The sequence below is a fragment of the Chanodichthys erythropterus genome, chromosome 9, assembly GCF_024489055.1.
Source record: "Chanodichthys erythropterus isolate Z2021 chromosome 9, ASM2448905v1, whole genome shotgun sequence".
Lineage (NCBI taxonomy): Eukaryota > Metazoa > Chordata > Actinopteri > Cypriniformes > Xenocyprididae > Chanodichthys > Chanodichthys erythropterus.
In genome coordinates, this window is record NC_090229.1 from 13,840,396 (window position 1) to 13,858,410 (window position 18,015).

Genomic DNA, 18,015 nt, shown 5'->3' on the forward strand with positions numbered 1-18,015 from the left:
AAAGGTGTCAAATCATGAGAAATCAAAATTTCTTTTTAAGCTTTTGATATAAAACAGTTCATTACACTATAAAAACATGCAATAACATTCATAAGTCAACATTTTAACCCAAAATGTTCTTTAGCCCAAAAAGACAAGCTGCAATTTATTCTAAAACCTAAAGTATTAACATTAAACATACACTTGATTAATACTGTGAAACTCGAGGGGAAAAATACCTAAATTTAAATGAATAATATGTATATGATGACCCTTTAAGGCTTGTTTTCTTGTTTATTTTTGTCTAGCTTCACTAAATGTACATTATTTTATTTCTTGATTTGTAACAGGTTTTTTTGTAATCAGTCATTGTGACAATGCTTCTCTTTAGCAGGGTAGCGGTTTCTGTTTAAAAAAAGTTTCTTACTTCTTTATCTCCATATCCAGTCAAATTATCCTGATCCAGTCCAGGGCTCTTAAAGACACAATTTGAAAAGCATGACAGACAAGCATTGCAGCAGCAGCAGGTATACCATTTGAGCACACTGGAAATTTGGACATGTGTTGTGTTTACATTTGCAACTGAATTAATTGTTTTAGATTGAATTAGAGACCAAAAGTTGGTCAATGTACTGAAATTGACACTGGTTAACAGTTGTTAGCTTAGTGACAACATGTGCTCAGATGATATAAATATTATGAGCAGATTGCATTACAATTAATATGCGGCATGAAGTATGTTTATGCTATATTATTAATAACCAGAACAGCAATTATGCAGTTTTCTGAATATAGCGCATTAATGGACTTTTTGTTGTTGTTGTTCAAGATGTACTTTTGCTGGTCACATCAATTAGTGCAGGCAAACGCATGCTGTGCGTGTGTAAATACAGTATGTTACATCTCATGCACAGTCCTACCATGTTCTTGCGAGCTTCTGCGAAAAGTTTTTTCTCCTCTTCCAGGCGTTGCTTGGCCTCCTCTTCTTTCTTTTTCTGCTCATCTTCACGTCTCTGTCTTTCCAGATCTTCAAAGCTGATGGCCAGCTTCCCGGGTTTGGCCCCGTCTGAGTTTATCATGGCCAGAAGGATGTCGTCGTCACTATTTACAACCTGCAAGTGAATAGATTCGGTTTGGGGAAAACGAGTTAGTCAGAAGTTAAAGTTTGATCTGGCGTCCAGCTGACATGTTCAATTGTGCCAAGTCCGAAAACCCTTATCTCTGTCTGATTTTAGATCGTAGGGCGTTATATTTCAAGATATATAAGTCATAAACGATGACCTTTTGTAACAATGGTGAGCTTTTTATGTGTATTAAATATTGTGTAAGCCTCCCTAACATAGTATCAGAAGTTCACACTGTGATATATAGTATTATCAAAGAATATCTTGGTTACTATAGTACATAAAAAACAAACAAACAAAAATGATTTTCACAAGCATACAAACTGACCATGCTCTTTCTGGCCTCGGCAAAGGCTTTTCTCTCTTCTTCAATGCGTCTTTTCCTTTCTTCCTCCGCTCTCTTTTGTTCCTCTTCCAGCCTCTGTCTTTCCAGCTCTTCAAAGCTGAGTCTGAGTTTACCAGGTCTAAATTCTTCCTTCTCTCCTTGTGTATCCTGAGTGTCCTCATCATCCAGGGCCTGTCATAAAGAGTACATTATCACTCATATTACATTATTCATGTTTCGACCCTTTGGGGACTGTGATTGACCAATTAAATCCTTAGAATCGGCTGCAGGGCAGAGTTTGCACTGAACTGGTTTTGGGGTTAAAAAAAATCATGCATGTTTTATCCATTTTAATTGATGTATTTGTCATATGGTCTCTGGGGTGCTTCTTAATACTCAAATTGACCCTTCGCAAAGACCCGCCCCCCTTAGTTACTGTTGCTTTGTCCGACAAGCCGTCACGCCACACACAGTGAAAATACATCGCGGAGCAACATGTCAACAGACAAGACAAAGCAGGTTACTTATGATATTAAACAAAGTCTCAGCTTTCAAACTGTGTAGTTTTTTAAGAAATTCAAACAATAAAAAACGTTTTGTGGCTCTTTAATGTGACCATGATCGTGACAGATTGCTGTAGCTCCTCTGCTCAAGAGGCTCGTGAACCGATCATCTCTTCCTGCTAGTTCATTTATAGCATCAAATGAACATGAGAAGGAATGTTGTTTCAAACGCGGAAAGACGTCAGTACACACCATTTTTCAAGTTCAAGTCCACCGAGGTTAATTTTCTAACTCCTGAATGCTTTGTCGGACAAAATGGCGAGTTTGGCGTTCTGATTGGTTAGATCGCTTGTCAATCAAACTCCCGGCAAAGGGTCAATTGATGCTTCCTCAATTCCTCGCTCCTATATCCTCCAGCCTGTGACCCGGAAACCAATCAAACTCTGCCATCTTGAAGGGCATCTCAATTCTCTAATTGCACCATGAGGAGGTGAGGAACGAGAAGTGAGGAAGCTTCCTGAGGAGTTATAAGCAAGGATACACCGGTGTATCTTTCCCTCGCATTCTAAGAGGGTTGAGCTAATGCCACCTTCACGTGCTCTCGGAATAGGTAAAAATTGCACACGAACACTCTCCCATTTCGATGTGATGAGCTCGTAATCATGACTTCAGAAGTGGGAATTATCAAATTTCCTATAGCACGTGAAGGCAGCATAAGATGCGAGGAAAGGAAACGGGGATGCACAAATATTTTTTGTTGTCAGTTTGTAGTTTTTCCTCTTGATTGTCTTATCCAGGTGTGTCTTGTTAACCATATCATGCCTAGAATGTTGATTTTGAACAATATATTGTTTTCATATTTTGAAACTCAACAAACTTAAAGTTTTGATTGAAAAGTGTACATGTGCTTTATTTTTTAAATAACCACGTTGTTATGCATGCATTTTTAATTGTCGCTTAAATGTCCAAATAGTAAAAAATGTGTCCACTGTATATATTGGATATGTGAAAGTATATATCTGCTGGTTGTTATACCCACCATGCCCAGCTTGGCCTCTTCAAAAGCCTTTTTTTCTTCCTCCAGTCTGCGTCGGGCTTCCTCCTCTGCCTGTTTTCTCTGTTGCTCCTGTCGCTCTTTTTCCTGTTCTTCAAAGGTCAGACGCAGTTTACCAGGGGTCATCTGCTCCTTCTCTTTGGGATGAGACTCTACATCGTCCAACTTTTTTAAAGAAACTTTTTTTAGTCTTTTTTTTTTTTTTATGTAACCAAAATGAACAAAACTTTTTGTTTTCTTTTACAGATTATATTGATCTTTAAAAGCAGAATGTTCACCTGTTCAACCATGGAGCGACGCTTTGCCTCTCGGAAGGACCGCCGGTTCTCATCGTATCTCTTCTTCTTCTCCTCCTCAGTTCGCTTCTTTAGTTCTTCTTCTCGGCTCTTCTCCATGTCCTCAAAATTGATCTTGATCTTTCCTGGATGTTTCTGTGATTTTGCAGGCACTACTCGTACCAAAAAGCTGTCATCACCTTCCTGTGATGAAGAAGTGAAGAAGTTACCCAAACAGATTAAATAGCAGTTTTAACATTGGAATTATAAAGGTATGATGAAATGTTAACTTCCTGTTTTTTATTTTGAATATTGGAAACAAATGTGAGGTCTAGTCTAAAGCAATAACAAATTGTTTTTTAAATTCATACTGTTTTGACCTGCAACATTTCTGCAATCATGGACAAGCATCCAGACAGGTTTCAGATAAGGCCTGACAACAAAAACACATTCTTCTGGCACAGTTGCCTTAATTTGTGTCATACTAGACAGAGATATGAGACTGCTAATTCAGTCAGAGAGCATGGCCTGTAAGTGCTGTGGGAAACAGTTGCCAGTCACATGTTGTCCATGCTTGTTAACTCTGGCTCCAGGAAGTGTGGCATTTTCCTAAATTTAACACCCAGTGCCATGTTGTATATGAACTGTTATGTCTTTGTATGGGGCAGTGGACCATTTGGCCATCATTGCACACATTTCACAAATAATTTTGCAATTTTTATATTATACACCACCATTCAAGAATTTGGGGAAGCCAATAATTTTTATTTTATTTTATTTTATTTTATTTTTGGAAAGAAGTCTCTTGCTCACTGAAGCTGCATTTATTTGACAAGACAGTAAATACTCTAATGTTGTGAAATATTATTACAATTTAGTATAAGTGTTTTAAATTTTTAAAATTTTTAAAATTTATTGTATCTATATTTAAGTTATTAATTATATCCCTCCTTCCTCTATCTATCTATCTATCTATCTATCTATCTATCTATCTATCTATCTATCTATCTATCTATCTATCTATCTATCTAAAATACAGTATATAAAACATAATATTTATATTAAATGTATATATTTAAACAATTAAAATAAAAATATATAATTAGATATTATATATTTATGTATTAGAATTATTACTACAGTGGCATGAAAAAGTAAGTGAACCCCTTGCAGAATCTGTGAAAATGAGAATTATTTTAATAAAATAAGAGGGATAATAAAAAATGCATGTTATTTTTTGCTTAGTACTGTCCTGAGTAAGCTATTTTACATAAAAGATGTTTGCATTTAGTTCACAAGACAAAACAATAGCTGAATTTATTAAAATAACCCCATTCATAAGTATGTGAACCATTGATTTGGTTACCTGATGATCCACGACTGTTTTTATGTTTTGTGATGGTTGTTCATGAGTCTCTTGTTTGTCCTGAGCAGTTAAACTGAGCTCTGTTCTTCAGAAAAATCCTCCAGCTCCTGCAGATTCATTCGTTTTCAAGCACTTTTGCATATTTGAACCCTTTCCAGCAGTGACTGAATGATTTTTAGATCCGTATTTTCACATTGAGGACAACTGAGGGACTCAAACACAACTTTTGAAAAAGGTTAAAACATTCACTGATGCTCCAGAAGGAAACACGATGCATTAAGAGCTGGGGGGTGAAAACTTTTGAACAGGATGAAGATGTCACGATTTTTCTTATTATATTTAAATATCATTGTTTTTCATTTAGTACTGCCCTTCAGAACCAACAGAAGATACTTGCGTGTTTCCCAGCAGAAAAATTAAGTACAATTTACCTTGATATTTGAATTCAAAAGTTTTCACACCTCGGCTCTTAATGCGTCTTGTTTCCTTCTGGAGCATCAGTGAATGTTTGAAACTTTTTTAATAGTTGAGTTTGAGTCCCTCAGTTGTCCTCAGTGTGAAAAGATTAATCTCAAAATCATACAGCCACTGCTGGAAAGGGTTCAAATATGCAAAAATGCTTGAAAACTGATTAATCTGCAGGACCTGGAGGATTTTTCTGAAGAACAGAGCTCAGTTTAACTGCTCAGGACAAACAAGAGACTCATGAACAACCATCACAAAACAAACAAACAGTCGTGGATCATCAGGTAACCAAATCAATGGTTCACATACTTATGAATGGGGTTATTTTAATAAATTCAGCTATTGTTTTGTCTTGTGAACTAAATGCAAACATTTTTTATGTAAAATATCTTACTCAGGACAGTTCTAAACAAAAAATAACATGCATTTTTTTATCACCCCTTAATTTATTAAAATAATTGTCATTTTCACAGATTCTGCAAGGGGTTCACATACTTTTTCATGCCACTGTATATAATTATTTAATTCAACGTATGGTCTATGAATCCACTGTATTAATAATGTTTAACTTTGGTTGGTGAAGGAGTGTCTTACCTTGCCTGTCACTATTATTGCAATGTAACACATTGCTCTATACTATCAATCCATTCCATGATTTGATTTCACTTACATATATTGCTAGGTTTTAAAATACAAGTTTAGATTATATCAGAGGATTACCTGAGTGATTACAGATACTTTGCTGGAGATTTTCTAATAGTAGACCCGATAAAGCAGCCGACTGCCAAGTCGCATTAAAAGCATCCTCCTAGTGCCTGCAGCTACAGTCTGTTATCATGACACACTGACTCACCTCCTCAGCTTTCTTGGCCAGCTCTTTCTGAATCTTGGCCTTCTCTATGGCCTCCTGTGCAGCTCGCTTCTTTCTCTCCTCTTCTGTTCTTTTCCTCTCCTCCTCCTGCCTCTGTTTCTCCATCTCTGCAAACTTCCCCTTCACGCTGCCTGTGAATGGACAGAAAGCCGACAGTTGGCGTCTATAACGGGATTAAAGTGCTGTTACAATGATTACGTTGGTTCAGTCCTAAAAATCTAATATATAAAAATCCCTCCATTTGTCTCATTTTGCCCTACCTGTAATCTTGGGAACATATGATTTTTCTATCTTTGTCGGCTTCACCTCTTCCTCTTCATCGCTGGAGGCGAGGAGTTCCTTTATCTGTGGAGGATCCGACAGTTGTTGTGAGGTTAGGCGTTTTATCCAGGATCAGAAACCATGCTGGTCGTAGCAAGCCAAGCAGACCTTAATCCTTGTAAGACAGGCACATATGACCTACAGGGGCGGATGCTGATTGGGCCGTCAATTGTGACATGGGCAAGGGATCAGTAGAGTGTGCATGCAACAAGCAGGCATCACAGATACTGGGGTGTTTTACTGATTAAAAGCTTTTTTGTAAGAGGGTTTGTGTATATCCTTTTAAATACCTGGAATCGGGTATTGATGCATGCCTAATCTTACGCAAACGCAAGCAGTATCTTCATTAACCTCAAGACAAAATCTTGTACTATGCATTGTTAGTGTCAGAGAGATGAGGCAGTGCAGTCAGTGGATGAAGTGACACAACATGGGCAGGTTTCTCTACTGACCATTTGCTTCCTGCGACTGTACTCTCTCTCTTTAACGTACTGCTCTCTGCGTTTCTTTTGCTCTTCCTCACTTCTCTTTTGGTTTCTCTCTTCTCTAGCTTTCTGCATGGCCTCAAACTTATTCTTCACATCTTCTTTCCCCAACTTGGGAACATAACTTCTCTGTATAGGCTTAGATGTTTTAAGCAGTTTCTTCAGAATAAAGAGAAAACGAGGTATGAGAGATTGTTAGTAAAAGAGAAATGGAAAATTAGTTAATTTCCTGTTTTTTATATTGTCTTTTGCAGAGAGTATTGATTATATGATTACAAATGACATAAAACATTATACTTGGTTATTTTTCCCATTTTATAAATGATCATGTTATATATATATATAGTTTATATCTATTTTCCATAATTATGTTTTTTAAATGTGTGTGTGTGTGTGTATAAAATAAATAAATAAATAAATATATATATATATATATATATATATATATATATATATATATATATATCTATATATATATATATATATACACTTATGAGCAGAACTGTATATATGCGTGTTAATTATTGAAATTTTGTATTTCATATCACAATTATTTTAAAATATTTATTTATTTAGGCATATTAATATAACTCCATCATACCTCTTGTTTTAGGGCCACATCTGATATATTTGTCATATCTGTATTATGTGATGCATCAGCCTCTTCATCGTTTTCCTCATTCGCTTTTGGAACCCTCTCTCTTTTTCTTGCCCTGCCGGTGGTCTTTGTCTCCTGTTTGGGCTCTTCCTCCTCTGGTAACTTGGTGTTCTTTGGTTCTTCTGCAGCACTGTTCATTTCCACCTCTTCAGTCATGCAACTCGTGTCATGTGTTTCCTCTTTATGGTTTTCATCAGTGATTGTGTTCTCTGTATCATTAACATCAGCAATATCGTTCAAGTCTTCTGTGTTGTTTAAATGTGTCATGTCTGTTGACACATCCGCCATGCTCATCACTTCAGTCATGTTGCTGTTTTTCAAACACACCGACAGGGCCTGTTGCAAGATACGTCAGATGATGCTGACATTGGGAGAAAGACATAATGACCACAAGACTGCAGTGCAAAATAACTATATTTTTTACATGGCTATTTTAGATTTTTAGTAACTGCATTTTTTATTAAAGTGCCCCTATTATGCTATTTTAAAGGTTCCTAATTTTGTTTTGGAGGTCTTCTAAAATAGGTTTACATGCATCCAGGGTCACAAAAACATATTTTTTTCTCAAAGAGTCTGAAAACGGAAGATTCTCTAAAACTCTCCTTTCCACGAGCCTGCTCTGTTCTGATTGGTCAGACAGCCAAGTCTGTTGTGATTGGTCTACCGCTTACAGCACGTGTCAAAAAAACGCCTATTAAGGCCCCGATATACTTCAAACAAAGCTCTTTTTCATTCTTCGTTTAGGGGTAAAACGAAGTTCGAAATGCGTGACCAGCGATATACTGTAAGCGAACATCTGACGCCGCCCACACTGCTGAGATCAACGTTTAGATGAATATGTAAATATGTGCCATGCACTTTCTTCTCAGTAACAAAATAAACTCAAATATGAGAAAACAGCAAGCATTTTTTATAGAAAGCATAAGAAAACCATCTGATCATAACAACATGGGTATGTTAGCACGAGCTCTGCAAATTAGCACTCCAGTCACGTTAATTTATATAGCACTTTATTCAATAGATTGCTTAAAATCAAGCAGCTTTACAGCATCAAACATGAAAAACAGTGTTAGTGCCTCATTTTATCAGAAGCACAACTTCATTTTGTACTATAAAGCGGCAATCCAGTGTGTTCATGTTTTCAGCCGAGGAGATCTTACCTCAACGAACTCAAACACACGAAAAGAGTCAGAGATGCGTTCCACGCAAGTGAAGGCGGAGCCTCAGTGCACACCTCCTATTACGTTATCGTCACGGACCAATGGTAGTACAAAGGTTTTTTGCTGCTGGAGTGAACTTTTCCTGAAAGTTCACTTTGGCAAGCCGTATCGAACTTGAAAAAGAAACAAAACGAACTTCATTTTGGCCTGATTTTGTTTGAAATTACGTCACATCAGTTCATTCTTTGATTTCGTTTGAAGTATATCGGGGCCTTTACCATATCTGAATTTCAGCTCCAGAGGCTTCCTCAGTGCTTAATACTCAGTGATATCAAGAGGAACGTTGGCATTAGTTTTTACCATATCAATTCCAGTGTGAGTCCTCATCTTTTTGAAGTGCATGCAAAGTAGATTTGCAACATTGAAAACAGCATCTTTTCAACATGTCAACAACACGAACCAGACTTTTCCAGGCTTCAGCAACAACTGCAGCGTTTGAGGGGGTGGGTCAAAGTACACATTGTTCGTGGGCAGCCAATGAAGACCATATGCTGACATTATGCAAATTTGTTACATTGTTACATAGGTATGTAACATGAAGTGAGAAAGGAATTGTTGACGACTCATTTCCGCACTTCCGAATAGATTCTTTCTTTTAGGAGACAAAAACTTTATTTCTGTCATGACAACTCTCTGAGAGATTGCCATGGTAATGGATATGGCAATGTAATGTATTTGGTCTTGGCGGAATATATCTGCTACGCTGCTTCTGCTGTTGATTATTGCTGCTGAGCAAGTACAGAGACTTGATACTGCCAGTACATGCACAGACATTGCTGTGAGCATGTAAGACATGCTGCTGCTGTTGCACATATAACAATACATGAAATAAACCCTGTAGCAGATCTATACAGTTGGAGCTGAAGAAGGTGGAGCATTTCTGAAAGTGCGCTGCAGACTGCTAACAGCAAATAATGCCAAGTATTTGAATGATTGAGCAGCAAGCTCATTGGCCGCTGTTGTAGATAATGATTTGCTACCAAATGAGTTAAGGACCTATGACTCAGCACCATTTAGAGTTTCATGCCAGAACTTTGTATTTGTCATGCATTTTAATCTTTAAAACTTTGCAGACATTTTACATTCACAAACAGCTATTACACATAATGGGGCACCTTAATTATTATAACACAGATCTAAGATTTTATTTTGTTTTCTTTAAAAGGTAAAGTCTTGGAACTGTTAGTTGGTGGTCTACAAAAGAACAGATGAGCTGAATGTGTGTGGGACCTCCACTTGGAGCCTCATGCAGACCCTAATTTTAACCCTAGTCTGGGTTCAGCCATGTGATTGAGGCTATTTTTACCTGGAGATACAAGTCTAAGAAGAGGTCAACACCCAGATGGCACACATGAGACCCTTGACTAAATGACCAAGTTCTAGATGTTTCTTTACATAAAATGTGTTGTGAAAGTAAATAATGAATGCATTTATTTAGTTGTTTATCTATTTATTCATTTATTTGTGTGTTTTTACACTATGTACATTTTTAAATTGCATATTTGCATTTCACAGGTTCTACTTTTGGCATTGTTCATCCAAACTACAATAATCCCAGAAAAAGAGCAACATTAACCCATGCAGCACATGACTCACATGTAATTTTACATACCTGTAATGATCTAAATTTCAATGCATAGTCACTCTCCTTTGCTATTCATAATGACACAACCATCAAACAACTGGTGTTTTGGTGAATAGAACTCACAACTGATCACACCGCACTTTTAGAAGATGACAAAGACAATATGGCCCCCAAACAACGTCACCATTTGAAAGCATTGTTCCCGCCACATTTCCAATTTATGTATTTAAAAATATATATATGAATTTATGCTGTCCACTAATCTTTATAATGTCTGTAATCTTAAATCCATTCCTAACAAAATATGGTAATACACTGTTAGACTGCTATCTTTATTATTATTAGTTATTTAATCTTTATATTTAAGGTTGGTTTCAGAGCTGCTGATGCTGAAAATACATTTTTTTTCTCATCTATTTAATAGCATTTAGCTAAACACAAATATTCAAAAGAATAAAAGTGTTAAAAGAATATCAGTATTTTATTTTAGTTGTCATTCAATAATGTGTTCAGCATACTTGAATACATGTATGGTTATCCTCATGGCTAAACAATAGTTTATTAAAATGTATCAGAAATAATGTTCCCCACATAGGTTCTATAAAGATCCTTAGCTTTTTACAGTTGTTTTTCTGTTTATAACTCTAAGTTTTCTCCATTAAACATTTGTGATTAAAGTAATTTGGAAGGATCTAATTAAATAAAAATAGTCATTTCCAACTGTATTCTCAGTGAGTAAAGTATAGGAGGTCGAGGCCCTCATCCGCTTGTGGACTTGACGTTTGGAAATTTTTGTCCTCCACATGCTTTGTTGAATTCTTAATTGTTCATAAACGATAACTTAAAATGTCTTACCTTCTTTAGAGTGATATGCTCCCTTTGTTTTTCATAAGATATTTAAGTGTAGTTCACGTTGGCTTCGATAGTGCTAAAATCAAATCAATCCCCAAGCACAGGTTTAGTCTTCTCCTCCCGTGCGACTGAGAGTCAAATGAGCGCAGTCGGTTATCGGTGGGCGCTATCCATAAAAATATCCGTGCCCCTCTCCATCTACCGCATTCCACACGCGCCACCGGCTGACGGCCTCAGCTGTCGCTCCACATGTCTCCTTATCTCCGAGTCTGAGGGGCTTTAACACGACGACTTTATAATCGTTTTGTCACTATGGTCGTTATATTCACTTTGTTAACGTCACGAATTTCCTGTAAGTTATTATTAAGTCGTTTGTTTATTCATTTAGCCCTTTGTATTTTTTTTTTTTTAATAGCAGCTTTAACACTTTAAAAATCATGTTAAATTTAAGTTATCAGCGTTTAATGCACTTTATTTTTTTGTCTGTATATTTTACTAATAAATGTTGTTAATAGCATTAACAACTTTGTACCATAGGCTATAATTCTATATCATAATTTTACAGGCGTTAAATTAGGTCACGTGATAAATTAGCCTAATGGCCTTTTCATGAATCATTACTAATACATTTTTAGACATGACATTAAAATAATGCTATAAATAAAATGTAACAAACGCCCTACATTAAGTTAACAAGTTAAAAAAAAATACCACTTTACCAATACTGTAAATTAATATTAAATGCAATAATCTTCAGTAAAAAATTATAGGTATTGTCATTTTGGAAGATTTTTGCTGTAAATGATCCACTTCCATAGCAAAGAAAAATGTAATTTTACAGTATTTACCTTCCCTTTTTTCATGATTTAGTGATCTTTTTCCTTTGCACTGTATTGCACTCATCCACATTGCTGATGGGTTTTGTATAGAGATGTTTTACGTAAGCACCTATCAGGTTTGTTTGTTTTCATTAATATTTTCCACGCAAGCATCAGCTTGTTTACATGGAAAGCTATTGTTGGCTGTTGGAGCCAGTAGGCTTTATCTTGAGGGTCTGTGGTTTGTCCAGTCAGTTCTGACGCACTTATCGCAGTCACAGAGGTGTGTGCGATAACCCAGATATCTCAATTGATCACTCTAATAATTTAAGCATCACAGTGTAACAGACATAATTAAATATAGAAAGTAAGTAGATAAAAAATAATATACTATGAACACATTTTGTGTGTGTGTGTGTGTGTGTGTGTGTGTGTGTGTGTGTATGTGTGTGTACAGGTGTTTTTGTGATTTATGAATTTTTGGATGCTAAATGTTATCCATTTTGATGTTATTAAAGGGATAGTTCACCAAAAATTCTGTCATCATTAACTCTTATGTTGTTTCAAACCTGTATGAGTTTCTTCTGTTGAACACAAATTTTGAAGAATGTCAGTAACCAGACATTTGACGCTAACTCGCCATTGACTTCCGTAGTATTTTTTTTCCTACTATGGAAGTCAATGGCTACCGTCAAATGTCTGGTTGCCAACATTCTTCAAAATATCTTCTTTTTAGTTCAACAGAAGAAAGAAAGGTTTGGAACAAGATAAAGGTGAGTAAATGATGACAGAAATTTCATTTTTGGGTGAACTAACCATGATTCATTTAGCAAGTGTTCCCCAAAATGAGCTGGAAACCCCCTTCAGCCTGAAGGACAGCACTGTCATCTGTAACTTGAGCTCATACCCAGCATGCATCTCTCTCCCTTCAGACTGCGACACCATCGGTAGCTACTGGAAGACTCATACTCAGGGTTAAAGGGGCTGCAGCAGCTTTGAGGAACATCCAAAAGCTTTAGAAGGAGGACGCTTGCGTGAGATGTTTGCAGTGTCATGCAAACGGCTGCGTTTCCTCCTACCATGAAAGAAAATAAAAAGAATAGATAGACCATAGTTACTGTATGGTTCCAGCTCCATTTGATAAAGATATATGAACCTCTGAAAGTTATTTTTTTTTTCTATTCAAAGGCTAAAGTGCTGTGCCCAAAGCTCTACTCTGTAAGACCAACAGGGGATAGCCCGAAATAGCGTCCCACCTGTGGGCAGAGATCAGAGCTATGGAGACAGCTAGCTTGCTAAAACTCACTGCTATTGAGAATGTGTTAATGTAGTTGTTTCTCTGATCTTAACATGGAAATTTAAGCAGACTGCATTCTACTTTGTTTAAGTGTTTTTTTTATTTTTTTTATTTCATTATTATCATTCATTCATGTCATTGTTTATATTGCCCATTTTGGTACTGTTGGTTCAGGTGAGATTCATAACAATTAAAGACTTTAAGATGGAGAAAAGGCGTGTTAAACACTGCAAAAGAAGTTATATAAATAGCTCAGTGCTCCAAGTGTGGTGAACGGTGCTATAGCAAGACTTCTCTGTCCAGGTGGAGCGGAGGCAGTCTGGCACTTCCTCAACTTGTGACCCGTGACACTTATTGGCCAGCTGCCCTTTGAAATGGATTGTTATGGATAGTAGAACAGATCCAGCAGCAGTAAAAAGAAGCAACATTTTTCATTTGTTTACACTGAATCAAAACCTTGATTAACACTGTTCAAATATTGGGAAACATCAGTTGCTGATTGGATGGGCAAATTTGAATGTGAGATTGTAAGAAGAGGCGGGGTTTAGGCAGACAAATGATTGGAGAAGTGTGGCATACATCACCAGAGTAACTGGAAGATCCAGTTATGACATTTTCATGGATGAATCTTTCACAAAAAGATTTAGAAAATGTACATAAACTACCGTTCAAGTTTGGGATCTGTAAGATTTTTAATGTCATTAAAAGAAGTTTCATCTGCTCACCAAGGCTGCATTTATTTAATTAAAAATACAATAAAATCAGTAATATTGTGAAATATTATTACAATTTAAAATAACTGTTTTCTATTTGAAAATATTTGAAAATGTAATTTATTCTTGTGTTGGCAAAGCTGAATTTTCAGCATCATTACTCCAGTCTTCAGTGTCACATGATCCTTCAGAAATCATTCTAATATGCTGATTTGAAACATTTATTGTGTACAATTGTACAAAATATTTGTGTACAATATTTTTTTTCAGGATTCTTTGATGAATAGAAAGTTCAAAAGAACAGCATTTATTTGAAATATAATCTTTTGTTACATTTTAAATGTCTTTACTGTCACTTTTGATCGATTTAATGCATACTTTTTCTCAAAAAAATAAAAATTCTTACTGACCCCAAACTTTTCAACAGTAGTGTATAATGTTACAAAAGCTTTGTATTTCAGATAAACACTGTTCTTTTGAACTTTCTCAAGGAATCCTGAAAAAGATTGATAATAATAATAATAAATGTTTCTTGAGCAGCAAATCATAATATTAAAATGATTTCTGAAGGATCATGTGACACTGAAGACTGGAGAAATGATGCTGAAAATTCAGCTTTTCCAACACAGAAATAAATTACATTTTATATTATATTCCAATAGAAAACAGTTATTTTAAAATTGTAATAATATTTCACAATATTACTGTTTTTACTGTATTTTTAATTAAATAAATGCAATCTTGGTGAGCAGACAAAACTTCTTTTAAAAATATTACAAATCTTACTGATCCCAAACTTTTGAACAGTAGTACATAGGGTGAATTTTTATTTAATGTGGCTTTAATGTGGAAAAATGAGTCAGAAAAGGTAGGTACTATTAAATTTGAGGGACAAATTATTGAGCCACTGACTTGGCATCATCTTGTTGCTCTTTTGTTTGACTTATAATGCAAAGGAAATACCAAAAACTAATGTCAGGTTTATTGGTTGGCTATCATGAAAAAAAAAAAAATGTTATGTGAAATGCAATTTAACTCTTTATTTCTTCTTCTCTTTGTCTATTTTCTTGTCTGCCTCACTTCCTCTCTCAACAAGTCAGCTGTTGGCCTAGCTGGGCATTTACTCTACTACAGGAACAGGTGCAGATCACAGCAGGACACTGGGCAGGATGGAAAGTTTACAGTTGGTTTGAAAGAGAAATCGTAGCCCTTGAAACACTTGTATTTCTTTCACAGTTGCTGAAATATACAACATAACAATTCACTCAGGCATGCCCCAATGTTTCGGGCCCTGATATATAGCTCAAAAGGTCTAATTATGTTGCTAATCATAATGGTTATTCAAAATATACTTTAAATGCCATGAAACTGCCATCTTATTACTGATTTCTATTCTTATTGTTTTTAGTTTTAGATCAAAAATGAATAAATGATTGTTGTTAAAGCATTCAAGTAGAGTATTGTTCAAGGAACATGAACATATCCATTTCTAATCATGACTGAAGTCTAAAGAGACCTGTCCTGTATTTCCTCTGCATCTCTGCTTACAGATAGCTGAAGTCTCCACTATCAGGTACCAGAGCCATGCTAAATTAAGGCTTGTGACAGTGAGAACTGGCTGGCTGCCCAGGAGCTCAGAGAAAATGTTGACTTATCAATCTCAAATAACTTTGCTATGATCTAAAATCCTGATCTGTGTCAGAGATCCCAAATAGAAATATGACATGTACTTATTCCACTGTGTATTTATACAGTAGCAATCTTGACTGTGTGCTCTTGAGACAAACTCTCAAGACCACATAAATATGGGCTCGGTCTGGATCTCAATACTTTTTGTTTTAATCTTGGCCTCTAAGCGTATTAGTCTGAGTCTCGGCTTGTGGAAAAGAGGTCTCCATAGCTCTAGTCATTTGATTTTGGTCAAAGATTAATTTTTCAGTGATTTTTTTTTTTTTTTTGGTAACACTTTAAAATAAGGTTCCATTTGTTAATATTATTTAACATGAGCTAACAATAAAAATATTTTTTTATCTTAGTAAATGTTAATTTCAACATTTACTAATCTTGTTGTACCCGTTATTGTTATTAAATGGACCTAACCTTAACTAAAATGAACAGTATTTTTATTAACCAACCTTAACAATGATTATTAAATACTGTAACAAATGAATTGTTCATTGTTAGTTGTTAATGCATTAACTAATGGGACCTTATTGTTGTGTTAGGTTTTCAGTGTAATTTTCAGAATGTCATATGCAGGAGTATTTAACAAATCAGTTAAATGTTAATCAGTGCATAAATGAGTTGCCTTCATAGGTCTATCCAGAGGGAAATGTTCAGACTCAGAGCTGTTTATTATTATGACTAAATCATATTTGTATCTGAGCTGCAGTAAATGACTCCCTCATCTGGTGAACTGTAGGAAATTCATCTTCATTGCATTGCAATTTGACCCCAACTCTTGATACTTTAGGAATTCCAATGGATCAGGCTTTGGGTTGATGTTTATTATCAAACCGGTATCAGTGTTAAACACATTTAGCATGGTAAACAGAAATGTCTTTCCTGTAAAATCTTTACAGATTTTTATAAAGCAAACTTAAAAACTTAAAAAAAATATATTATATTGTTAATCATATCAAGATGAACAGTTTGGACTTAAATCAATTTACTTGATTATCCATATATAATTTTTCAGGGGAAAAAAAATCATGTTTTTCAATCAAGCTTTTGAGGAACGTTTATTTGTATCTCTCAATCATCATTGTGTTGCATTGCATTATATGTTCCCCACACTAAAAAATACAACACTTTGATCATAAAACATTTTAAATACCATCTATAGGAAATATTTTGGGGAAACAAAGTGACAACTGATATTTACATGCATTTTTATGTAGCCTAAGTAGTCTGCTAAAGATCTCACTGAGAATTTCATCTTACCTTTTGGCCATATAAATTAAGCGTCAGCGTCAGTTCAGGCAGGTCATGTAGTCAAGCTCCGCTATCAGCTGATTGTTAAAATTCTAACCCAGCCTAATCAGCTGATCCAGTTCCTAGGCACTCAATTGGTGACTTTCCAACAGGACGCCCTATTTAAATGCATTATTTTCTGCCTGCTTGGCTGCTTCCACTGCACACTGCTTGCAGCCCACCTCCTCCTCAGCTCCTCCTTTAAACTTGTGTTTAACTTAATCAGTGTCATTCTGCTGTCATTGATGCATGCTCTGTTCTCAATAGGGGCGATTTTGTGCTGCTTTCCCAGTTAAATGGGAAGTTGTCCCCAGAAGCTGCTGCTGTTCCCTGACTTGGCTTTCATGGATCTCATGAAAAGGATGGGGAATTAAGAACAGAGCCATACCGCCAAATGTAAAATGTAACTTTAACAAACATGCAAATAAAAATTTCAAAATTTGACAAAGAATTGTTTATGGTATTTTTTGAATCAAGTGGTCCTGACTGAAATATCAGCAAATCGCATATTTTTGCTCAGGTTGGGCCTCTGAATAAAACTGAGGGTTTTTACCTCGTCAAAAATACTAATGTACCAAATGTTATACTCAACAAAAAACACATGCAAATTTCTTTTTAGATTTTAAAAATATTTTGTCTAAATGTTGAATAAACTGTTCCATTAAAAAATTGTGTGATTTATGTCTGATTATTATTTTATTGGTAACACTTTACAATAAGGTTCATTGGTTAACTTTAGTTAACTACCATGAACTAATAATGAACTGCACTTATACAGCATTTATTAATCTTTGTCAATGTTAATTTCATTGTTTACTAATACGTTATTAAAATTCTGTTAACATTAGTTAATGCACTGTGAATTAACAGGAACAAACAATGAATTTTCATTAACTAATGTTAACGAAGATTAGTAAATACAGTAACAAATGTATTGCTCATGCTTAGTTCATGTTTAACCTTATTGTAAAGTGTTACCATTTCATTCGTCGGGCTTTACGGGGTTAAAGAGTAGATAAACAATGATGTTGAACGTTTCCACAGGTTCATCTTCAAAATGAAAAAAAAAAACTACTTTTGTACTGTTATGTGTAGGCTATAAAATAGTTCCTAATGCTTTAGCAATGTAAA

General features: G+C 35.4%; 1 protein-coding gene and 1 long non-coding RNA gene across 6 annotated transcripts in view; one reads left to right on the top strand and one right to left on the bottom strand.

Annotated features, from left to right (window-relative positions):
• The window catches only part of nexn (nexilin (F actin binding protein)), a 15,267-nt gene extending 3,248 nt beyond the window's left edge, over positions 1-12,019 (bottom strand). The window contains exons 1-10 of one of the 5 annotated variants that reach the window (XM_067394659.1): positions 11,932-12,019; positions 7,370-7,787; positions 6,736-6,927; positions 6,223-6,307; positions 5,945-6,093; positions 3,264-3,464; positions 2,971-3,150; positions 1,432-1,620; positions 900-1,091; positions 407-454 (exon numbers count right to left, since the gene is read on the bottom strand). In XM_067394659.1, coding sequence (XP_067250760.1) covers positions 407-454; positions 900-1,091; positions 1,432-1,620; positions 2,971-3,150; positions 3,264-3,464; positions 5,945-6,093; positions 6,223-6,307; positions 6,736-6,927; positions 7,370-7,732 — 1,599 coding nt within the window. In that variant the 5' untranslated portion in view covers positions 7,733-7,787; positions 11,932-12,019. Of the gene's footprint in view, positions 1-406; positions 455-899; positions 1,092-1,431; positions 1,621-2,970; positions 3,151-3,263; positions 3,465-5,944; positions 6,094-6,222; positions 6,308-6,735; positions 6,928-7,369; positions 7,788-11,086; positions 11,398-11,931 lie in introns of those variants that run through there. The other 4 variants (XM_067394656.1, XM_067394658.1, XM_067394657.1 and 1 more) reach the window with 4 other exon arrangements.
• LOC137026969 (uncharacterized) overlaps positions 1-17,276 on the top strand; it is a 24,390-nt gene extending 7,114 nt beyond the window's left edge. The window contains exon 3 of the long non-coding RNA XR_010895955.1: positions 17,152-17,276. This is a non-coding gene — a long non-coding RNA (uncharacterized lncRNA). The remainder of the gene's footprint in view (positions 1-17,151) is intronic.
• The last annotated feature ends 739 nt before the right edge of the window (positions 17,277-18,015 follow it).